Raw genomic sequence first — 25,860 nt, 5'->3', positions numbered from 1 at the left:
AAATTATTACAACCTTGTGATTATATGGGTATAATAGGGTAACATCCTCAATATCGTTCCTTGAATATGGAATTACATATTCAATATTCCTTTTATCCCATGCTGACACATTAAAGGAAAATCAATCAAGTAGTCTGGAAAATAAAATACAAATTATAGTCATTATATTAGTGTCCGACCGAAGGTCGATTTGAAGCCTAAGCTGAATTATTAAGCTGAAAGAAAATCTTCGGACGAAAGCCGAAGCCTAAGGTTGAAAAAAGTCAAGAATTTTCTTTCCAATTGAATAATAATTATATAAATAATTATTAATTTTATTAATTATATATATAAAACAAAACAAAAACAATGCGCAGAAGGCCTCAGGCAAAATTCAAAAATTGAAATTTTGTTCGGCGCCTACTAAGATGATAAAATTTTTTGAATACCTACTTAAGAAAAGATTGCAATTTTTTAAAAAATTTAAATTTTTTCCGGCGCCTAGTACGATGTTCGATATAATAAACAGATTCGTCCATTTTAGGCCGAAGCCGAAGGTTTGGCCGAATTCCACCGAGCCGGAGCCTAAGCTTCGGTCGGACACTACAGTATATAATGAATTTTAAGATTTTTTTTTAATTTTTAAAAGGAGTTCGCGCATCAGCATTGAAAATATAACGATAAATGACCAGATCACTCCAATCCGTTGCAGATGGGTTTAATTTTTACATGTTAAAAAATATATTTTCCAACTCTTGTTTTTCGTTATTGCAAATTTAATTGAAAAATAACACCAAGCGAAAAATACAAATAACGATCCACATTGTATTAAAAAAATTATAATAAAACAGATTTTCTCGTTTAACTTTTTTTTATTCTCAATACCAACAATAGTTTATTTTAAATAATTTTTTTTGGTTTCAACATTTGGAAGTTCTTTTCGCGATAATAAAGTGTTTTTTATCAATCCATCTCTGTAGATGAATCCGCAAACTGTTTGAGAAGCCTCGGTGACCAATTTAACTGTCCTTTCTACTGCTTGGCTGTGGCATAGAAAACTTGCCAACAAATTTGATTTGTAACCGTTGGTTTGGCTGACAATATCCCAAAGCTCTTCTGCCGTAAAATCCATAACCAACGGAGCTTCAGTTAAACGACTTTTCTCAATCTGCCACCAATCAATAAGTTCAAAATATTCAGAGGCTTTAAAATTGAAATTTGAGAGTTCAAACTGTCTGGGATTTTTAACATTAATGGTTAATAGCCTTTCCACACCAAACTGAAAACCTGGTTTTCGGCGAAAAGTTTTCGAAAACTCATAAAGTGTTCACACCGAGTATTTACAAGTTTTGGTTTTTTGATACTAATTGTCAAATTTTGTATAAATAGTATATTTTTAATTTAAAAATTTATTGGTTTTCGAATAATTTGTGAAATAAAATGGATTCTCGCCAAATTGGTTTGATTTCCATACATACAAAGAAAATGAAACAAAGCATGAAGTTCCTGCTCAACTTCATATCATTACCTCAAGGCTCTACCATGACCAGAAAACGTCAGCGTTTTATTTTGAAAATGTTGAAAATGAAAAAAAATAAGAGTATGATTGATGCAATTGAGAATCATCATCGCCAAAGAAACATGTGGACAAAGGTCAGCTTCCATAATACCATTTACCTCTAAAATATAAAAACAAACTTTCTACCTCAATCTCAGATCCGAGTTATATCAGAGCACACTTGTGCGTCCCCATAAATCTTAAGTAATATGAGAACACACTTGTGTATCTCCGTACAAATAATGTAAACAAAAAAGGGATGAGAACTATTAAGAGATGATGCAGTATCAACACTTCTTGGCCTAACCAAGAATATTATTCTTTGTATATAATAAAAAATATTCTTTTAATTATTGCATCATCCGCAGACAAACTAAGATTTGCTGCGTTAGCAAGTAAGTCGTATAAAAAGGGATCGTTCGATCTTAAACAGAGTCAGATCTTGTTGACATCTCGTCGTATAAGCTAAAGATTTCCCCCCACCAGCGGTAAGGGATCTGAGGCTTCAGAATTGAATAAAGTAATGATTTTTAAATAAAAATCTTTGTCTTTTATTTTCTGTTCTCCGGTGGAGAACAGATAGAATATATTTTTTAGTATATCGGCGATACTATAATATAAATGGCGCAGTCGGTAGGATACCAATCAGATATATGAACGCAAATCATATAAAGAGATGGTAGTCCAGTGATCGAACCTCGTTTTTTCGCGAAACTTATAACAACTCGTAACTCGTGATTGTGTGAGAAAAAAAAAAATTGTGAAAATCAACACTAGACAAGCGACAAAATACGTAAAGCAACTCGTAACTCGTGATTGTGGTACTAAGCTTAAAGGTTTGATGGACAAGATAAAAACAAAAAAATAAATATTTAAAGCAACTCGTAACTCGTGATTGTGGACAATTTTTTTTTTTTATGTGAAAAGCGAAAAATTAAAAATCTAACTTAACGAAAGAATTCAAACGAACATTAAATCTCTTTCGAAAAGAATTATTTTAGTAGCTCAGGTCAATGAATATGCCCTATGCTACGAAATCCATAGAGGAAAAATAATTCACAAAATATTTTATATAATAAAACAAAAAGCGAAGTGAAAAAGAAAAATCTGAAAAAAGAGAAAATATATAAAGAAATAAAATAAACCCGAAGGAAGAACAACTTTACGAGGCAGATATCATCCATGTCGAAAGCCCCAACGTGTTCGATAATAAAGAAGACTATACAAAAATTCAAGACAAGACATCAAGGAGAAAACCAACGCCAAAAACCATATTACGTACCAGAAGCAGACACAGAAGACATCATGAACATCCAACAAGCAGCAACAGCAGCAGAAGCAGCCGCATCAAATGGTAATATTAATCCTAGTTCAAATACGAATATGTTGCAAAATAGTGTTAATAATAGTTCATTAAGAGTCTTAGAACTCAACCCATTAAAATATATAGAAAGACTCTCGACTTTTGATGGAAGAACGGAAGATCTCCCAATATTTTTAAACAATGTAGACGACATAATCCCCACACTATTGACTTATAACGAACAAAGTCAGAGAATGTGTATCAATCTTTTGAAATCAAAATTCATAGGCCGAGCAAGACAGGCCATAGAAATCCACACACATCTAACGAAATGGATAGATATAAAAGCAATGTTGTTAGAAAATTTCGGTGGCTTCAAAAATAGTTACCAATTGTATGAAGATTTAAGAAGTTCCCAATTTCGTGGTGATGTTTTAAAATTTTATAATTATATTCAAAAAACACTTTCACTTCTTAATCAAAAATGTCTTCAAGAAGGAAATCACTTAGATATTCCTAGAAACAACGAAACAGCCTTACAAATTTTTAAAGAAAAGTTACCAGTTCACATGAGAACGATTTTATATTCTTTAAAGCCTTCAAGTATGGAGTCAGCACTTCATGAACTTTCACAAGCACAATTTGTTAACAACAGATTTGATTTTAAAAATAATGAAACAGCAAATAAAAACAACAATTTTAAGCAAAATCGGTATGATAATAAGAATAATAATAATAATAAGAGAAGCAATTGGCAACCTAAACCATTCCACTCTCAAAATAATTTTTCAAACCAAAGACAGTATAATCAAAATTACCAAAGACAAAATGAAAATAGACAACAATATAAACAATATCCACAAAAAATTGAACCAATGGATATAGATCCAAGCTCATCTCAACTTAGACGTTTTAATCCTCCTAAAAACAATTTTATTAGAGAAGAACCTTATAATGAAGCAAATTTTCAATATGTAGCCTCTGAGACACTAAACAAGGTTTACCCTATATCAGATTAACAAAAGAAAATACAAGTATAAGACTTTTAATAGATACCGGTGCAACTAATAGTATAATAAACGAAGAAGATACACCGCCACAATATTTAAAAAATAGAATTTATCCATTAACAATTAAAACAGCAGGTAACCCTATAACTATTTATAAAGACGCTATTTTCCCCAAAGAAAAATTCGCTTTACCAGTCTTAGAAGACGCCGAATTTCAAATTTATAACTTTTCTAGTGAATATAACGGTTTACTGGGTAATAATATACTAATCCCTAACAATGCTACTATATTTTACAAAGAAAAATTATTAAAACTAAATGAAAGAACGTTTCCAATTTTTTTTAATAAAACTGAAGAACTTGAATATGAAAATTCAATTAACCATATGAATCACATTAAAGAAGATTTTAGTATACCAAATTTCACGAACGAATTACGCACAGATCATCTTAATAATGAGGAAAAATCTGAATTATTAAAAATTTGTAATCAAATGAATCAAACTTTTTATCACAAAGGCGATGATTTAACTTTTACTAACTATGTCAAACACAAAATACCTACTGATGATAATTCACCTGTATACACCAGAATATATAGATACCCTGAGTTTCATAAAAAAAAAGTTGATCGACAAATTAAAGAAATGTTAGAACAAAAAATAATCGAACCTTCAACATCTCCTTATAATGCTCCTATTTGGGTGGTACCAAAAAAAGAAGACTCGAATGGAAACAAAGAATGGAGAATAGTTATCGATTACCGTAGATTAAATCTTAAAACTAAAGAGGATAAATTTCCTATTCCTAATATTGATGCAATACTTGATAAACTTGGACATTGTAATTATTTTACCACACTAGATCTTACTAAGGGATTTTATCAAATTGAAATAGAAGAAAGCGATAAAGAAAAAACAGCATTTAGCACACTTTCTGGACATTATCAGTTTTTACGAATGCCATTTGGTTTAAAGAACGCACCTGCAACTTTTCAACGATTAATGAATGAAGTACTAAAAGATCACATAGGCAAAATCTGTTACGTATACCTAGATGACATAATAATTTTTTCTACAAATCTACAAGAACATATAACACATATTAAACTAATATTGAACGTTTTAAGAAAAGCAAACCTCAAAGTATCCCTTAATAAATCAGAGTTCATGAAACATGAAACCGAATTTCTTGGGCATATAGTAACACCAAATGGTATAAAACCAAATCCCAAAAAAATTGAAACAGTAAAAAACTTTCCCATACCCACTACAGTTAAAGAAATTCAAGCATTCCTTGGATTAACCGGATATTATCGCAAGTTTATACAAGACTACGCAAAAATTATTAAACCTTTTACACTTTGTTTAAAAAAGAACGCTAAAATAGATATAAAAGATAAAAATTATGTAGACGCATTTCTAAAACTTAAAACAATGATGACAGACAATATTATGAACAGACATCCAGACTTTTCAAAAGAATTTATACTTACTACGGATGCATCAAACTTTGCCATAGGCGCAGTTCTTAGTCAATCACACGGACCATTATCTTTTGCATCAAGAACATTAAACAAACACGAACAAAACTATTCTACAATAGAAAAAGAATTGCTAGCAATTGTATATGCAACGTCTCAATTTCGGCATTACCTTTACGGTAGAAAATTCACAATTAAAACTGACCATAGGCCTTTAATATGGTTACAAAATTTAAAAGAGCCAAATTCAAAATTGCAACGCTGGAAAATTAAACTAGAAGAATATGATTTCAAAATTGAATTTATACAAGGCAAAGAGAATAAGGTAGCAGATGCTCTTTCAAGAATTAAAATAGAAGAACCAAAACTAAACATATTAGAAGAAGATTTAAGAACTAATCATAGTGCGCAAGAAGATAATTCTCTTTTTATACCTATTAGCGACAAACCTCTTAATTACTTTAAGAGACAAATTGTACTTGATTCCAACGCAAATGGAGATCAAACAATTATATTCCCGCATGTTGGTAAAAGACGAATAACCTTTAAAAACACTAATCCGAATGAAGAATTATACTTACAAATAATAAAAGAAATTGATATAAGTATTACAAACACTATATATATTGAAAATGATACAACGTTTAACGAATTCCAAAATGTATGGATACGAGAAAATAAAATAGGAAAGAAGAATATATTATTAAGAAGCACAAAAATTTTAAAAGATTTAAACATAAAAGATGGGTATGAAATAATAATCAAAACACACAAAGAATTGAATCATATTGGAATCGAAAAACTTTATTTAGAACTGGCAAGAAAATATTATATTCCTAATTTTAAAGAGTTAATAAATAAAATTTTAAACAAATGTAATTTTTGTATGACAAAAATAGATAGGAAACCAATCAAATTACCTTACGAAAAAACAGTTACACCTAAAGGACCACACGAACATTATCATTTGGATATCTGGTTTAGAGACAAAAATAGAAAATACCTTACATGTATTGATAAATTTTCTAAATATGTTGCAGTGGAACAAATAAAAAATAAAACATACGTAGATGTTATGAACGCTATGACAAAAATATTTTCATATATGACTAAACCCAAACTTATTACTTTAGATAATGAAAATGCCTTTATGGCAGAAACCCTAAAAAACTTTTTATCAAACAATGACATAGAAATACATTACTGTACAGCCAACAGACATACCGGTAATTCAGACATTGAAAGATTTCATAGTACCCTAAACGAACAACTTAGAATTCTATCTCAGGTAGAGAAAACAGATGATCCATTCCCATTAATAGATCAAGTTATTAACATTCTCTCAATTTATAATAACACCATACATTTGACAACTAAGGAAAGGCCTATAAACATCCATTTAAATAAGGTAAATAATGAAGTAGTATATAAAAATATAGAAGAAAAAAAAGAAAAAGTACTAAACAAATTAAACGAAAAAAGAAAAGATGTTGACATAAACGAACATTTTATAAAAACAACAACTCAAGAACGTATTAAGAATAAAATTGTACCTCGATATAAAAAGGCAGAAGTAATAAATAAAAATAATAAGAAATATACAATTAAAGAAGCTAAACGCTTACTCCATAAAGATCAATTCAGGAAAACTAAAAAGTTTAAAGAAAATATATCATTCCATTCTAGATCATCTAGTGAGAGCATATCGAACAATGCAACTTTCGGAGAAAATTCTGAAAATAATGACCATATTGATGACCCTGACAACTCTTAGCACAGCACATGCAGAATTAGAAATTATCGACCTAAATAAAGGAAACGGTTTTGCAACAATCCAATTAGAAGAATCCTCAATTATCAAAAGATATAATACGATCCTTCACATTATTAATTTAACTGAATATAAAAGAAACATAGAAATAATGGAAAGAAACATTAAAAGATTACCCGAAGAAAATAGTAGCTTAGAAAGAAAAATGCAAAAAATACGCAATGAATTTCAAATCCTTTTACCACATCCTACAGTTAATAGACAAAAACGTGGACTCTTCAATATAGTAGGTACAGGATTACAATTCTTATTTGGTACAATGGACGATAGAGATAGACAAGATATAGAAGAACATCTAAAAATAATAGAAACAAACGATCATAATGAAATTCTAAACCTAAATAAACAAATTATAATCAATGACAAATTTAACAAACAAATTAAAATTCTCACCGATACTCTTAACAATGAAACTAAAGAAATAATAAAGAAAATAGATAATTTCATAGGAACTTATGATTATGAAAAAGATATAGCTAAAATTCAATACGAAATAAAATTAAGAGAAAATCTTGAATACTTGCATGAAGATATTGAGAAAATTAAAGAAGTAATAATGACCTCTAGATTAGGAGTACTTAGTAGAGATATTCTAACTACAGAAGAAATAGAACATCATAACATTCCATTAAACAATTTAGAAGACATACAATTAAGTCTTGCTTTATATAAGAACAACATAATATTTGTAATCAAATTACCTGTATTTACAAATGAAACATATCAAAAATTATATATACAACCAATACCTAATAAATATAACAATATGCAATTGAAAATAAATAAATATTTATATTTAACAAATAACCAAATTATGTATGAAGCTACAAAATATCTAAAAAAATTAAAAGAAATAAAAGATAATTGTATTGAAAACCTTTTTAACAAACACATGCATTGTAACTTTATAAAAAATGAAAATGAAAAGATTTTAGAAATAGGTAACAATAACCTTATACTTATCAATGTTAAACAACAAGAATTAAACAATTGTCAAATACGAATAAATAATGAAATTTATGAAAAAAAACAATTACAAATATGAACCAATAATTCCTAACACTATCTTAAATATCAATTTTACCAAAATAGAAGATCTGTCATTCAAAGAATTACATTACGAAAACATAAACAATTTAAAAAAAATAGAAGAGTTGAAATATAATTATAAGAAATCAAACCTAACGATTTATCTAATCATTGTAATCATTGTAACCACTTTAATAATTTATGTTTGTATAAAAATAAAAAATTATAAAAGGAAGATAAATAATGTAAATCTTAAAACGGTCTCATTTCTAACCAATAGAAGAATCTAAAGGGGGAGTAGTTATATCAGAGCATACTTGTGCGTCCCCATAAATCTTAAGTAATATGAGAACACACTTGTGTATCTCCGTACAAACAATGTAAACAAAAAAGGGATGAGAACTATTAAGAGATGATGCAGTATCAACACTTCTTGGCCTAACCAAGAATATTATTCTTTGTATATAATAAAAAATATTCTTTTAATTATTGCATCATCCGCAGACAAACTAAGATTTGCTGCGTTAGCAAGTAAGTCGTATAAAAAGTGATCGTTCGATCTTAAACAGAGTCAGATCTTGTTGACATCTCGTCGTATAAGCTAAAGATTTCCCCCCACCAGCGGTAAGGGATCTGAGGCTTCAGAATTGAATAAAGTAATGATTTTTAAATAAAAATCTTTGTCTTTTATTTTCTGTTCTCCGGTGGAGAACAGATAGAATATATTTTTTAGTATATCGGCGATACTATGATATAAATTACGTACAAGCACTTTTTGGGAACACGAAGTCTTAGAAAACAATGATGAGTTTTTTAAACAGCATTTTAGAATGAGCCGTGAAACATTCGACATATTGTGCAATGAGCTGAAAAATCTAGAAATGCACGATACCAACTTTAGAAAGTGCATACCTTTGAAAAAAAGAATAGCCATTGCAATATATACGCTTGGGTCGTCTGCTGAATATAGGACAGTTGCAGCTATCTTTGGCGTTGGCACATCCACAGTAGGCATGATATTAAAAGAGTTTTGTAGAGAAGTTTGGCTTGTTCTAAAGCCAAAATACCTTTGTGCCTATCCACTCACAGAACAAACTATAAAAGAAAATGTGAATGGTTTTGAAAAACTTGGTTTCCCTCAGTGTTTTGGAGCTATTGGTATAGTATAGATTCAAGAATCTCTCAAACCAATGCGAAACGTTGAAGAAGACAAAACAATACGTTGTTGTTGTTTAGTAGTCGTACTGAACGTTTCGTATTGGTTTGGAAGATTCATTTTTGTACTCTTAATAACTTTTTTTTATAATTTTCAATTTTACTGAAGATGGGTGCCATATTGAGATCCAAGCCCCAGCTCTGGATTCTGTAGATTACTATAATTATAAGGGATGGCATTCAACTGTATTACTAGCTGTGGTTGATTATCGGTAAATTCGATTTTTTGCTCTTACAAAAATAGTCCTAATAATTATTCCTATTCATAGTTACAGATTTTTTTTCATAAATGTAGGAGCTCCAGGTCGCTGTAATGATTCCCAAATATACGAAGATTCTTATGTAAGACAACAGCATCGGCAACCTATTCTAAAGGAAATGTCAAAAAATTTATGTGGTGTGGATGTTCCTGTAGTCCTAATTGGAGACTCAGCTTTCAGATTTTCTGAATCCTTAATGAAACTATTACTACTCTCTTTCAAAATGCTGAAGAGTAGTTGAAAACTGTTTTGGACATTTGAAAGCAAGATTTAGAAGAATTGGAAAGGGTCTTGATAACCGTATTGACAACAGTACCTTGATCATAAAAGCATGCTGTGTCTTACATAATTTTATGAATGTCAATAACGATGAAATGAACCTTCAATGGTTGCAGAATACAAACAATAATCCGCAAAGACAACAACCAGAACATTCAACGCAAATAGATAATTTGAGAAGTTCACCTTCAATCATACGAAATGCCATCAGCATGCATTTATGTAAGTAAACTTATATGTGCTGTTCGAGTGAAGCTTCATAGCTCAAAAAATACATACATAAAGGGTATTCACGATCCGATGTAACTGGTCTAGTATCATTGCAAAAGTGTAAAATTCAAAAATGTTCTTGCTCTAAAACAACAACACTGCCTTAAATTCCCATGTAAAAGTATTTTCAACATTTTTTGATACTCAAAAAAAAGTTGAAACAATTTTTAGATGGAAATTTTTTGAAATAATTTTTTGAATTTAATAGAGTTTACGGAATCAGTTAGCAGACATAAATTAAAACTCCGAACCGTTTGAACAATCCCAATCAAGAGAGTAGTTATGAAATGACGGTGGGTTGTATGTAACACTTTTAAGAATTTTGTATGATTTTCATTCGAAATTCTTGGAAGTGTTACATACAAACCCCTGTCATTTCAAAACTACTCTCTTCATTGAGATGGTTCAGACGGTTCTGAGTTCTAATTTATGTCACCTAAGTGTTTCTTACAACCATTACATTCCCACAGAATGCCTGAAGCGTATTATAAATACCTACCCTGCCCTACTTCAAATATAAATTGAGTTTCCATTCCATTAATCTAAAATGTTTCAGAATTAAAATAGATAATTAGAAACAAAAATGTATAATCCTATACTGCAGAATTAACTTTTTCTTTCTATTTTATCTAAGCTGAATTTGCAATTATTAGAACAAATAAATAATACCTACAAACCTCGAAAACAAAAACTATAATTACACCCACTCAATAACTTTAGTAAAAAAAATATCAAAACATACATTTTAATTTTTTTTCTTTATTTTTGATTTCACTCGAACATTTTAAAAAATTTCTCGTTGAATTTTTTTGACTCTTCAAGGAAATCTTTAAAAAGAGTTACTTTTTCTTCTTCCAACGCAAAGTTCCTCTCCTCCCATTGCTTGCAATCTCTGATAAATTCATCCATCTGCGGATCACTTTTGTATTCAATATTTTTTCCTTTCTTTTTCTTTTCAGCCCGCGGCCTAGAAGTAGAAGAAGTAGCGATTGGTGAAGTGGATTCCGCAGATGGATTGTCATTGATGTCCAATGGGATGAGGAATATCTTGACCTGGACCTTGATCTCGACCTCAACTCGTCAGAAGCCAGAATTGCGTCCGTTGAAATGTCATTATCATCTACAAATTAAAATAATATACATATCTGTTAGTTGAAAAACTTGTGCTGCTTTTTTAATTGAATTTATGTATTACCTGAGGGACGGCTGTCCTCCATATATAAATGAAGATTATGGATTCGATGTTCTCCGAAAATGGAATGTATCTTCGAATACAAATGCCATTCTGATGGTGATCCACCCGACGGCCCAATCTTCTTTTTTTCACGGCTATTAAAGAATAAAATATATTAGTGAATGTAAATATTCTATCGTCCACCATCAACACGTTTCACTTTCATTCGAAATAAAGCTGAAATCTAACCAATTTCAATGAATTTCAATATTATTTCGAGTGAAAGTAAAATATAGATCCTGGCCGATGTAAAATTATTTATGTATGTAGGACGTAGACGTAGGTATGCACTTACTTACATATATTTCGTTGTGAGGTTGTGCAGCTTCACCTTCACTTCATCGGGAGTGTACTCCACTAGCCAACCCTCAAATGCTACCGACATTTCTTTGTAAATGTGGAGATTTCTTCTTGCACCACGCAATCCCGGCTTCTTATCGGCCCATAACTCCAGAAGGAGTTCCTCGTCGGGAATGGACCATAACTTCCTTGGCATAGACAAACCATATGTAGTAGAAAAGCCTTCCTTTTTTTGTAACGTCCTTGCGGCCGTCAAAATAAGGACCAAAATAGTCCAGTTCAATCGCACCTATTTGTTGTGACCTTGGTTTTGTGTTTTCCCATCGAATTCTATTTCTATCGATTATGTTTGACTGATCTGTATCATTTATTAGAAATTAGACCATAAGACCGGTGTAACAAGTGTTGCAGTTGCTCTGTCCGATATTTTGAATCTGTCTGCTACCTTCGTTACGTTGAATAGGGATTTTGCATTTGGGCCAAGTAAAGCACTGGGGGATTCACTCTTTTTTAGTAATCTTGTTGAAGCTTCAGTATCAATGTCTTAATCAGCAACGGAAGAGATATATTCTTGTTCGTTGTTATCTGTGTGTGCGTGTGCGTTGGAGAAATTTCAAGTGTGCTTGAAGATGAAGGGCTAGGGCATGGAAATTTTCTTTTAAAGCCTGGGGGATTCCACAACATCGATATTCCCGATAACCATTTTTCTTTCCTTTGGTTTTTCAAAAACGAACGTTCTCTAACTGGCACTTTTTTTGCCTTAGGGCATCGACAAACTCCATTTTCACTGCATTTACAAGCAGCTATATTAAGCAGTTTTTCTCCGTCGCTTTTCAATTTATCCATTTTAAGCTCGAAAACTCCGGGTACTCGTCTGCCCTTAGGCGTTTTAAGAAGACTAGTTCTTCTTTTGTTGAATTTAATAATTGCTTTTTTAACACAGAACTTACCAAATGTTGGAATTAAAGACAAGTCATACATTTCCATGACTCTTGCAGCTGAAGTGATATCCGTTTTTTCGATGAAGTTTCTTCGTTTTCTAGAAAAGTAAGATGAAGCGCAATATCTTTGTAAGTCGGTAACAAACGCGTCGACATTTTTTGTCCCATTCTAAATATTTGACAGACTTTGTTTTGGGAACGCGTTTCCATTTTACATTGGTTTATTAATGAAAAAAAGATAATAAAAAAAAAGTTTATTAAATTTTCTCTAGTTTGGCGTTCTTTGTAGACAATGTTACATTTACTAACTTACCTTTTAACAAATAAAGTATTTTATTTAAAACAATATAAAAATGTTTTGAACAAAACACTAGGCAAACAAACGTTGAAGAACCAAACAGAGACACAAAATAAAATAATTTGATTTAAAATTTGCACAAAATGCAGAGCCTACTAAGATCTTAAACATTTATTTGAATTAATGAACGGCCGATTTCAAATTATTTAATTTACTACGAAAATTTTTTTAGAATGGCCGAATAAAATATATAACCATTTATAAATTACAAAAAATTAAGTTTCACAGATATTCCAAATAGTTGGTAGTAAAAATGGGACCTCAATTTTTTGCATAGATTTAACAGCTTTTACACTGAAAAAAAAAACAATTAAAAACAAAAAAATATCATGAAATCGAACGTTTTTATTTTGCATTGCGCGACCCCAGCGGTGTCGCACCCAAATATAATTTAAGAGGACGAATCTTTTTTACCGATTTTATTTGCAATAAACTGTTGCTGCTAAAGTCAGAGAATTGATTGAAAAATATGACTACATGTCTTTTACTTCTGATATTTGGACAGATCCCATGGCAAAATGATAACACAGTGCAATGGGTAATCCCTTCTCTCCCTTCCCTCCATCCCTTACAGCCATACTATCTCAATCGATGAAGACATTGCGTACGGTTCTTTTATAGCTATACATTGTATACCTACATCGATTAAGTTGATGTGTTTTCGGATAGATTAGTATATGTGATATCTAGTTAACCAGGGCGGTTCAGTATGCAGATTTTCCCTTAGGCATAACACTAGTGGAAATCTGTAACTGAAAAGTTTAAATTGGATTCAAGATAAAACATATACTATAGGTAATTGTCCCAATTGTGTTTAATTAGTTTTGAACATTAGAATGTTGGGTGAATTCAGGGTGGATTTTAGCAACATTCGTGGTTTAAGAAAGAACTTCTATGCCACATATGTCCACACTGCATCAAATAGGCCAGCTGTTTTGGCATTGAGTGAAACCAAAATTGGTGAAGATTCCGATACTTCGAAATTTAATCTAAATGGGTATAACTTAGTGCCATTATTGTTGCGTACCAACTCCAGCCACAATATGGTTTGTGCTCTAACACAAACTTCAATTTCATGTGGTTAAAATTTACGGTAAGTAAGCGCATCATCCACACATGTTTTTTATATCGAACTCAAAATCTGGACAGAAATTCAACTTTTAACGAATTTGATGCTCTGTCTGACTCCATTCAAAGAATTGTTGCCCATTATCCTCACACTGAAATCATCATTGCGGGCGATTTTAATGTACACAATTCTTCTTGGCTTCGTTATTCTGGCCAGTCAACACCCCGGGAGGAAGGTATGTTGAGATCTTTGCTGAGTTAAATCAATTAACTCAGCTTGTCGATGAGTCAACTCGAATCCCTGACGTTGCAGGTCAATCCGCAAACACCCTAGACTTGTTCCTTACTTCTGACCCTAATAAATACACAATTAGTGTATTACCTCCTCTAGGCACATCAGATCATTGTATCGTATCTGCAAAATTCTCATGTCGAAAAACCCAGTTGAAGAAAAAACTCCTATGAGAACCGTTTGGCAATATGAGAAAGCCAACTGGGATGGTCTCAACGAATTCTTCAGGAACTTTAACTGGTCACTATGGACTCCAGCGCAGAAATGGTAACAAATTTAATTCTTTGTGGAATAAGAAATTTTATTCCGAATAAGGTGAAATCTATCAAACGCAAAGAGAACTCATGGTTTGATTCGAGCTGTAAAGAGGTTATTAGGTTCAGAGATGAAAGTTTCCGTTGTTATAAAGCCAACCCGACTGAGGAAAACCGGAATAAGTTTTAACAAGCTAGAAAGACCTGTAATGGTCATATTCGACGAACCAAATTTTTGCATGATCAGAAATTAAGGCAAAAAAATACTACAATGTCCCAAAGATAGTAAAAATGTTGTTCATTTGTAAAAAACGTACGAAAAACCAGGTCATCCTCGTTTCCAACGCTCGTCCATAATTCACTGAAAGACCATGACATACAAAAAATCCGCTGGACCGGATAGTATTCCCCCTATTGTTCTGAAGAGGTGTTCTTCAACGCTGGAAAAACCACTGCGTAAGCTTGTTCATCTCACCGAACAGTGGAACAAATCTTTACATCGTTTTGGAGAAAGTAAGTAATTGCACTTGATATTTCAAAAGCATTTGATAGAGTTTGGCACCAAGCGTGCTTTTGGTATTGATGAATCTCTTCTTCGTTGGATTAGAAATTACCTTTCTAACCGTTCAATACAAGTTGTATCTATTGGATGGTTTCAAGTCTGAAATTCATAAAATAAATGCTAGTGTCCCACAGGGCTCCGTTTTGTCTCCGACTCTCTTCCTTATATACATAAACGATCTTTTGTATGTCACTTCAAATCCATTAAACTGTTTCGCCGACGACAGTACCCTCAACTTTTCATATTCGTTTCTTGATTCACATCCTTGTCCTTCGGATGTGGAATTTCAATGGCAGCGTATGATAAGATCATTAAATTCTGATCTTGACAGCATTGTCCAATGGGGAATCAAAAACCGTGTAGAATTTAATGCTTCGAAAACTCAATGCTGTCTCCTGTCGTTAAATTGTAACCCACCCCTATCTACTGTCGTTAAAGCGTAACCCACCCCGATGCCGCTATCCATGAGCGGCACTTGCATCCAGGAAACTAATCAACTTTCAGTACTCGGTATGAATATCACAGATCACCTCTTATGGAATGATCACATATTCGATATCGCCAAAAATGCTGCCAGGTGCTTAGGATTTCTCCGACGATGCAAGAAATTGTTCACCCCTTCTGATCTGGCTATAATCTACAAAGCTTTTATTAGGTGCTCCCAAAACAAGTTTAAATCTATTGCACAGAATTCAAAAAAGGGCTTTAAAAATGATAGGCGACAGAACTATAATCGAAACATTTACATCGCTAGAGCACCATCGCAATGTTTCATGTTTTTCGTTGTTTTATAGATATTTTTACAATGTTCTGTCGAATTAGCCAGTTGCATTCCACAGCTTAAACAATTCAGCCGTAATACTCGCACTTCTAGGAATGCTTATCAGTTTACCCTTGATCTCAATTTCGGACGTACTGTCAAGTATAGAGATTCTTTCTTAAACCGCACATCGAGAATGTGGAATGCTTTGGCCAACCACTTTTTCCTTCTCATTTTGATGTTCAGAACTTTAAGACCAATGTGCACCGGTATCTCCTTTTAAATTCTTCCCTATTTTCCCGCAGCTCGCACTGTGTTTAAATATAAACATATAAAGGGTACTAATAACCCCTTGAGTGCTTGAAAAAAAAAAAAACAACACAAACCACACCGAAACCACGATCAAAACAAAACACAAACGATGCCAAAAGTTGTCAAGCGAAATTCAAAAATTGAAATTTTGTTCGGCCCCTACTAAGATGGCACCTAGTGTTTTGAAATTGGTGCATACCTACCGAAGAAAAGATTGCAATCTTTCCTTAATTGTTTAATATATTTAGTAACTTCCTCCACAGCTTCTTTTTCATTAATTCCAATTATTTATTATTTTCTTATTAATTCCAACTATTTAGTATTTTTCTACAAATAAAAACAGGAACTTAAGAAAACACAACCTTCTTGGCTAGCAAAAATAAAAAATGAGAAATGCCATAATCTCTCAACTGATGTTTTTTCTCTCAGTTCTTCGAGGGAAAACATAGATACACCGATAGGAATTCAACACGTTATAAAAAATGTAAATAAAAGGTTTTGTGGGGACTTCGTGGGGTTGACAAGATTAAACTTCTGATCTTTTTTAGAACAAGCTTCTTTGTAAATTTTTTAAATAATTCCAACCATTACCTTTTTTTCAATTATTTTTATTAAAAAAAGAAAACAAATTCTTGAAATTTTATATTGGACTATAATTTTGATTAAACATATTAAATAGTTATTATTCACATGCATATTGTTATTTAATTTGTTCATGTTTGAGAAATGTACCGCATGCACATTTTCTGAAACTAAAATAAATTCAATTTTTAATTCCGATTTTGTTTTTGCTTGTAGAATTTTTAACTACATATATATTATGATTTAAAATGTTTATTTATTTTCATAATTATAAAGAATTTAATTTAATGCATTAATAAATTAAAATGTACTTTTTCTTAGTATAAAATTTATTGTTACTTTATGAATAAGTTCGACTAGAAGATCAAATATATTTTAAATATAATATATTTTTAAGAATTAATTATTATTAAAACAAATTAATTTTTTAATCATATGTTTTGTTAAATATAATATTATTTCCATTTAAAATAGTGTGGACTGGACAAGTTGTTTTAAAAATAAGATTTATTTAGATTCCCGAATAAATCGGTATTGTATTTAATTTAAATTAAAAAATAAAAAGAGTTGTTTTAAAATAATTATTATATAGAAACATTTTGTCAATATCTTATTTTAAATTATAGTTTACAACCTACATAATTGTTCTTATAATAATAGTACATCAACCAGTTTAAATAGCATCCTTAGTATCATGTTGATTATAATATTCTCTCACTTCAAATGATTTTTCTTTTTAAATGTCTTTGGTTGAACTATGATTTTTGCTTATAAAATAATTAAAATAATTCTATGTATAACATTGCTTTTGTTTTGTATTATTACAATAATATATGTATTTTATTTAAATTATATTATTTATAGAGGATTCACTTAAAAATGTTATTTATATTATTTTTGTGCTTAAAATTATTAAGGATTAATTTGTTGTAATACTTGTAAATTGAACAAACATTTTCTGATAAAGATAGTGTATTAGATTTTTATATGTAGATATTCGTAATGGTAATCTTATAAATTTTATTCTTATACTTTTGATTGATGTGGATAGTTATTCGTTTTTGTTTTTTAATTATTATTAGGTATTTGCAATTATATTACTATTTATTTGTTGTATCACAGAAAACAAAGTATAACCGACGACGACGTTAAAATGGATTTAAAATTCTTAAGAGCTAATTAGGTAGAACAAAAAAATATTGGTGATCATTTCTTAATCTGAAATGCCAAGGAAATCCTTTAAACAAAAGATTGTTGTAGATAAAAACTATAAAACATGTAGAGATACAATATTTGAATGTATAAAATAATGTATGTTCTTGTTATTCGATTTAATTAAGGTGGTAGACATTGAAAGGAAAATATTAATTAATCCATTTTAAGGGCTCCCATCGACTCTGATTCAATTTGATTCGCATGACTTCTAATTTTCTAGATATCCGAATGGGTGATCTGAATATAAAAGTTTGACAAAGATCGTCCAAATTTGCTCACTTAACTCAAGTCTGTTGCCCGCTACGAACATTTTGAAGTACTTATTTTTTTTTATAATAAGCGCACACTCAAGAGGAAAATACTACTCTTATTATGTAGCCATAGTGTGAGCACTATGAAGAGGAGAGAGGGGTTGAAAGGAGGTGTCGGTGCACATTGGTTTTGAATTCCTGAACTTTACAATGGTTGGGAAGGACAGAGTGTGTCAGGTATTCCGCATTCGCATAGTACGGCTAAAGAACGAATCTCTGTAATTGACAGTACGACCGAAGTTGGGCTCGAGGGTAATATTGATGAGCATACCTAGAAGCACGAGTATTACGGTTGCACTGTTTAAGGGGAGGAATGCAACTGGCTATTTCTCTAGAGCATAAACCATTAAAATAACGGTAAAAGAGGATGAGACAAGGAACATTTCGACGATGTTCAAGCCACGTTAATGATCTTATGATGGTAATATCAGTAATCAATCTAAATGTTCTACGATAAATACTGTCTAAGAGGCTTAAGTAAGTTGCAGGAGTACCAGCCCAGATATGGAAGTTATACCCAAGCTTTGGAGGTATGTAAGTCTTGTAGATAACAGCCATCGCTGTTATCTACAAGATCGCTCCACAAAAGTTGGTTGGTGATACACATACCGAGAATATCGAGATGTTCAGTCTCCTCGATGCAAGTGCCATCTATGAATAATGGCAAGGGGGGTATATCTCGCCTTAACGATATAAGACAACATTGTGATTTTGAAGTATTAAATTCCACGCGGTTTCTTATTCCCCATTGTACCATGCTGTTTAGTTCGGAATTTAATGAGCTTATCATATTTTATCGTTACAGTTCCACATCGGAAGAAGAGGGATGTGAATCTGAAAACGAATAAGAAAAGCAAAGAGTACTATCGTCAGCGAAACAATGTATTAGATTAAAAGTTGCAGGCAGGAGATCATTCAAAAAATGAGAAAGAGTGTTGGAGATAGAACAGAGCCCTGGGGCATTCATTCATTCATTCACCAGCATTCATGTTGTGGTTTTCAGACTTGAATTCATCCAATACAACTTGTTTGTATTGAACGATTCGAAAGATTATTACTAATCCAATGGAGGAGGGATTCTTGAAAACCGAAAGCACGCATTCTGATGCCAAACCCTATCAAATGCTTTTGAAATATCAAGTGCATTTGCTGACAAACAAACACAATTTAAAGAAATTCCATTTATTTGAAGACCACTTTTGGTAAAGTGTTTTGTAATCAGCCGAAAGCCCAAGGCGTTCCTGCTGATTTTGTATTAATTTGTACATTTATTGTAAAATTTATAAATAATAATAAATGTTTTGTTTCTATTTACTTATGTATTATACTGTATGTATGCTTTGTTAAATAAAATGTTAAATAAAATGTTATCATATAGTTAAGGCTAGCATAGTCGATTTCATTATCTTATTATTAATTAGACGTTTGTTTGAAAAAACACAAGATTAATTAACGGTACTGACTGTAAATTATTTTGAAATTCGGTATAAATGCTTATAAGGAGTTTTATGTAGTTGGAAAAAGTAGTATTAAAGTCAAATTATGTTGTTGCCGAAATTATTAAACTCAATTTTTGATTTATTTTTGAATTTCGTGTTAAGCATTTTAAGCAATCAAGAAATTAAAAATCATACAATGTTTGAATAGTATGATAAACCCGTCAGAAATAATTACGTAATTCCGCAGGGTTTGTAGGATATCGTACGAAAAATGTCGAAACTTCTCACACCTTTTTAATCTTCTCACGGTTCGAAAAAAAATAAAATTCTTTTAAACTTTTGATACTTTTCTAGCGATCTGAAAATTTTAGTTCTCTCTTGGAACAAATTAAATTATTTTTTCTTTCAATGTGAGAGATCGCAAAAATGAAATCCTTTTCTAACGAAAGATCGGACAATTATTTATTCTTTGGATGTGTTCCGCAGAGTTTTGTTTGTTTTTAAATGTGACGAAAAAATTGGAAAAATATTTGTATATGAATAAGTAACAAACTTTTTTTGAAATGTGCACAAAAATAAAGGGAAAAGTGATTTGAAACCTAAAAAGACATTTTATGAAAATATTTATGGAAAATAAGGACATTTAGTAAGATTGAAATGTTGCCATTTTATCAGCACTAGTTTTGTTAATGCCTTATCATCAGAAAACAAAATTGTTACTATGGTAAAAATCACATATAAAAAATGGTAAGCATGTAGTTGGCCCATCAACTTTCGAGTTGCAATCGCTTGTAATAATCTTTACAACCTTAAAACAAAAATTAGTACAGTCAGCGTATTTTGTATGACCAATTAAAATAATAACTAAATTCCTAAAAACTTTCAAATCTGCAAATTCTAAAAAGTCAGTTCGATTGGTAATCGAACCTACTTGTATACAAGTTTATACATTCAATTGACAAATGACATTTTGCTACCTGTCAAAGTGGTTCGCCTTAGAAAAGCTTTGTAGAAAAACTAAGAAAAAGTCGATGTTTTCAAAAAGAAATTCAAAAAGTGCTTCTGCGGATTGAAATATCTGTAAGATATCATTTAAGACACTACAATCAAAATTTAAAGATCCGCCAAATATAACTACTTATGAACAAAAGAGGACGTAAAAAAAACTTTCCCTCTTCATTTTAACAATCCAAAAAGAGGTCCATCTAAAGTTCTAGTGGAAATGTCAGGAATAAGTGTAGACCAAATGAAGGAAATTCTAGCGGAAAACAATTTAAAACCTGTCTCAGAACTTGTTTCAAAAGCCGAGCTATTCCAAAGAAACCTAAACAGAAAGCTCAAAACCCAAATAACTTTGAATGCTAATCTAGACATGCACATGATAACGAACATTATTAAGAATGCAGCGCCCAAAAAAATTGACAAAAAAAGAAGGTTTTGGCAAATAAGTAAAAGTGGTTTGACAGTGATTGCATGATGCATGAGAGCTAGGAACCTATCTTTTGCGTACTTAAAATTTTTCAGAAGGACCAATAACCTCAATTTAAGAATCCTCTATGCAGCAGCGAACAAAAATTTCAAAAAACTTTGTAAAGCAAAAAGCTAAATTTTGACGAAAAAAGACATCGAAGCAATTAGGCTTGTGAGTGGAAAAAAGATTTCAACGGCTACAGTACTGCACATTGAACAATTGAAAATCCATTTTACAAGTTTGCTCAAAACTTCACACATAGCACCATCGTTTCAAAATGCACCACCTTTAATAATTGATGAGTTTCTGGATAAGCCTATATCTCAAAATTAGGTAAAAATAGTTATTGAAAAAGCAAAAAAAGATAAAGCACCAGGGGAAGATAGAATACCATATGAATATTTTTAAAATATTACACAAGATTTCTTACGGCTTCTAACTTTGGAGTACAACAGAATTTTCGACGTCGCTGACGTCCCCGAGAGTTTTCGAAAGGTAATTATTTTTCCGCTACATAAAAAAGGTAATTTTGAAGAGCATCTCATTTTTAAATACAGCAGCAAAGATCCTTGGCTCGGTATTATATAATAGACTCAACGAGTGGCTTGAACTTGAGCAAATATTAAACGAATTCCAAGCTCACTTTAGGAAAAACTAAAACTAACGACAATTGACCAAATTTTTCATTAATAAAATATATTGCTGATATCTATAACAGTAAAGGAAAAAAGATTTACACTTTTTTTGTGGATTTTCAAGCAGACTTCGATTCAATTACCCGGGAAGCACTTTTTTACAAGCTTTATAAACATGGAATCTCTAAACTTATATCTGTCATTAGAGCCATGTACAAAGAAAATGTCGCACGAGTTTGGGATGGAAATTTTCTTTCAGATGAGTTTGGTACGTCAATGGGTGTTGAGCAATTATGCGTTTTAGGCACTCTTCTCTTTATCTTATACATAAATGCCATAACTGATTCAGGATTGATGTTCGCGGATGATATAGTTTTCCTAGCTGAAACTATAGACGGGATGCAGCTAATGATAAATAGGCTTCAAATTTATTGCAAAACATGGAATCTGGAAGTAATTCTTTCTAAATCAAAAATGATGATATTCAGAAACGGTTGTGGGAGATATTCCAGGAGGGAGAAGTGGACGTTTGACGAGGAATCGATAGAAATAGTAAAGGAATACAAGTATCTGGGAGTTTTGAATGCATCTAACTTGAATATAGAAAAACATTTACAATCCAAATTATCGGAAGCAAAGCGTGCTTTGTGTTCTGTGTGGAGAAATTGCATTCTAAGAAATAACGTTTCGCACATAGCTTAACACAAAGTATTTCGAGCTACCGCAATAGCAATATTGGATTGTAAATGTTTTTCTAGGTTCAAGTATTGCTATTACGGTAGCTCGAAATACTTCGTGTTTAGCTATGCGCGAAACCCTATTTTTTTAGAATGCAACTTCTCTACACAGAACACATGACACGCTTTGCTTCTGATAATTTGGATTGTAAATGTTTTTCTAGGTTCAAGTTAGATGCAATCAAAACTCCCAGAGCTCAAGTATGGGCGTATCGATCGTTTGAGACTGTTTAAAAGTTCCTCCGTTTTTTTTATTTAAAGTACTTTTAATTTCAAGTTGCCAAGTACGACGCCCAATATATGTTACAACTTGAAACAGGAATTGGAATAGGACCCCTCTTTTTAGACACACGTGTCAAGAGGTTTGGCGATGGGTGACGAAAGAATTCCGCGAATAGTATTCACACAAGCTATCAATTCTGAAGTTTTGTGAGTTAAAGAGTGGAAGAAACTGGCAATTGAATGCTCAACTACTTTTTCAATATCAGCAGATGAAAGTATCGATTGAATTTTGATGACTTGCTGAAAAAAGTCGGCAACATGATGTACGATAAGTTTATGAGTGAAGCTGAAGCATCTATTTACAGATCTTATTACAGTTAAGTAAACCATGTCTTGAACCAGAACACCTATTTCTTGGCCAAAAACAGTACACAAAAAGCTTGTTACTTAAAGTAAGAGGTGAACTCATCAATTTGAACTACATCCTCCCCGTCCAGAATTGCCAATATTGTGGGATTTATGCAATCGCAAAGAACGCGAAGATGTGTTTCATTTCCTGGGAGTTTGTCCAATACTCAAGGAGTTCCGAAAGCGCCATTTTGGAATAGATATACTCGGTTTAAAAGAAACGATCAACATCTTGAATAGAGAACTAGGTTGGAATTTTAACAAAAAAAATGTTTTGTAAAACAATTTTGGGAAATGTATTTATAAACTTGTACAAACGATCAGTCGACTTGCGTTTCTGCATTTTTAGAATATACAAATTCCATAGTGTGGTACCAAAATATGCGAAAATGAATTAAAACTACAAGACATTCGCTTTTTTTAGCTAATGTCGTGAAAAGTCATACAAAAATTTGTACAAACGAATTTAAAAAAATTGGCCATAAAATGTTTTGCTCAAATTTTACCATACATTTCTTTAAATCGCTTATGGATAAAAAGGTGATTGGAAAAATTTCTTTAAAAGTGGTATAAACTTGTACAAACAATTGGAACTTTCAGATTTGCCCAAGTCGAAAGTAGATGGGCCAACTAATATACTACAAGTATTTGCATTCAAAAAACAAAAAGACCAAAAGAGCCAAACAAATTATCTTAACTAAATACATGTTAACTAAAAATTTAAATTCATATTTTTATTTAATATTTAAACTTTCAGTTTCCAAAAAATTGAATTTGTTTGTTATGCAAATGTTACTTTCAAATACCGGAAAAATAAAATTCGTTAACGAATTAAAAATTAAAATCTTGGTTGAGTCTTTTGAATTAGATTTTGTCGTTCCCTAAACCATCCTAAGTACTCATCAGTTACTTTACAGAAATTAGGTTAGTGGATTTCTGAAAATCCAAACGGTTTAACCCAACAGTTGATATAAGGCTAATAAAGCAGATATAATATTGTTTGTCAACTGCAATTTTGTCATCGTTTCAAAAATAAATATTAGTTCAGTGAGTTCAAGTGCCATAAAAAGTAAGATGAATTTTATTCCGTTTTCAGATAAAAATTCTTATTTTACTTTTGTATAACAAATTCTAGGGTAAATATAAATGTTTTCTGAACAAACCAAGTGGAAGTCTCCTGCATTTTTGCAATACAATCTCGCTTGACTTTAACTCAAAGCTATTTCCCATAACGTTCGAAACAAGCTTTTTGTCAATGGTTTTGATGGTTTTGAAGCTGCGGAAATAAGAAGTCACGTACCTACTATACTTTTTGATATCGAGCTGAAACTTAAATTGTAATTAGGACAAAAAGTCGTGATCTAAATATAAGCAACTGTCCAAATATCACCAATAAAGTAGAATATTGGTTTATGTGGCCTTGGAAGTGTTGTCTAAAATGTTTGTTATCCTTAGCAATCAGATAAGAAAATAATCACCAATATTCTTTAATTTTGTTTTGTTTCTTATAAAAAAAAATAGTTAAAAACGCACTTAAAGATAGTTTTAAGATACTGTAGTTGAAACTCTTAGGGTATTTTGTTGGTTTGGTGGTTTGGATTTTCGATACAAATTCAGAAATAGAGAGAGAGAGAGGGAAATACATACAGAGTTGAGGGGAATAAGATAGAAAATAATATTGCAATATTAGATACTTTTTATATACTATAAACGTAGGTAAGATACCTGGAGATATTTTTGTATCTTAAAAGATTGTTAGCGTTTTGGTTGTTTTTTTTTTCTTTTTTTGTTGATGTGGAAGATTCGATAGTCCATTACAGTTTGGCAATCGGTTCGGATAGCATAGCTTGAATACTACTGGAAAGCCATTGAAATTATACATATAGGTATTTAATGCAGCAAAATGTATCTACAATAATAATTAATTAAATATTGGCAAACGAAATTCTGCTATGATCGAAGTTTAATATTTTGAAAGATAGTGTATTGCTTGTGGTTTTTGATTTACTGATTTAGTAAGGTGTTGGTCACCTCAGAGAAGGACAACAAAGGACTCCCGTCCGGTTGATCGGAGAACGCACTGGATGCGTATGCGAGAGCTGTGTGAGCGGTGATATTTGAGATATGGTGCCGCCCGATGCTGTGGCCACTGCTGCCGCCACCACCGCTGCCGCCGCCGCATGACGAGGATGATGAGGATGAGGATGTAGAGGATGTGGGTGGTGGGGCTGGTGGTGCTGCGATGATGATGGGTGAAGCGATGATTGCGAGGTGGTGCTGCTGGTGGTGGTGGTGTTGTTGTTGTTGCTGCTGCTGATGTTGCTGTTGCTGCTGCTGTTGCTGTTGATGGTGACGGTTGATGTGGTGTTGGTGTTGTTGCTGCTGTCCGGATGGCGAAGTGGTGGATGATGGTGATGAACTGGATGAGGCTGATGATGGACATCCGTGTAATCGCTGGTGTGATGGTTGTTGTTGCTGCGCAAAGGATAATGATGCGATGGATTGCTGCTGTTGTTGTTGCTGCTGCTGCTGGATGATCTGT

The 25,860-nt window shown here is 31.9% G+C and overlaps 3 protein-coding genes across 5 annotated transcripts in view; 2 read left to right on the top strand and 1 right to left on the bottom strand.

The window, feature by feature from the left end:
• The first annotated feature begins 2,719 nt into the window (after positions 1-2,719).
• LOC129944990 (uncharacterized) lies at positions 2,720-9,624 on the top strand. Its single transcript, XM_056054649.1, is given in 4 exon segments — positions 2,720-2,891; positions 8,337-8,442; positions 8,966-9,351; positions 9,518-9,624. Coding segments are annotated over 4 exon segments (771 nt in total).
• Positions 9,625-9,997: 373 nt separating this feature from the next.
• LOC129944982 (uncharacterized) lies at positions 9,998-11,373 on the top strand. The gene is made up of 2 exons (XM_056054644.1): positions 9,998-10,169; positions 11,177-11,373. Exons 1-2 carry the CDS (start codon positions 10,022-10,024, stop codon positions 11,371-11,373), a joined length of 345 nt encoding a protein of 114 aa, XP_055910619.1. The 5' UTR covers positions 9,998-10,021.
• Positions 11,374-16,885: 5,512 nt separating this feature from the next.
• The window catches only part of LOC129943239 (uncharacterized), a 129,861-nt gene continuing 120,886 nt past the window's right edge, over positions 16,886-25,860 (bottom strand). For all 3 annotated transcript variants that reach the window (XM_056052542.1, XM_056052543.1, XM_056052544.1), the window contains one exon: positions 16,886-25,856. In XM_056052542.1, coding sequence (XP_055908517.1) covers positions 25,346-25,856 — 511 coding nt within the window. In that variant the 3' untranslated portion in view covers positions 16,886-25,345. The remainder of the gene's footprint in view (positions 25,857-25,860) is intronic.

This window comes from Eupeodes corollae, chromosome 1, assembly GCF_945859685.1.
Source record: "Eupeodes corollae chromosome 1, idEupCoro1.1, whole genome shotgun sequence".
In the NCBI taxonomy this organism is placed as follows: Eukaryota; Metazoa; Arthropoda; class Insecta; order Diptera; family Syrphidae; genus Eupeodes; species Eupeodes corollae.
Note: the sequence above shows the minus strand (reverse complement) of the source record. Positions and strands in the feature narration are given on the sequence as shown.

Coding starts and splice junctions, on each gene's coding strand:
- LOC129944982 (XM_056054644.1), top strand. CDS start 10,022: ATGAATGTCAATAACGATGAAATGAACCTTCAATGGTTGCAGAATACA. Junction 10,170..11,176: donor TGCCATCAGCATGCATTTAT/GTAAGTAAACTT, acceptor TTTTCTTTTCAG/CCCGCGGCCTAGAAGTAGAA.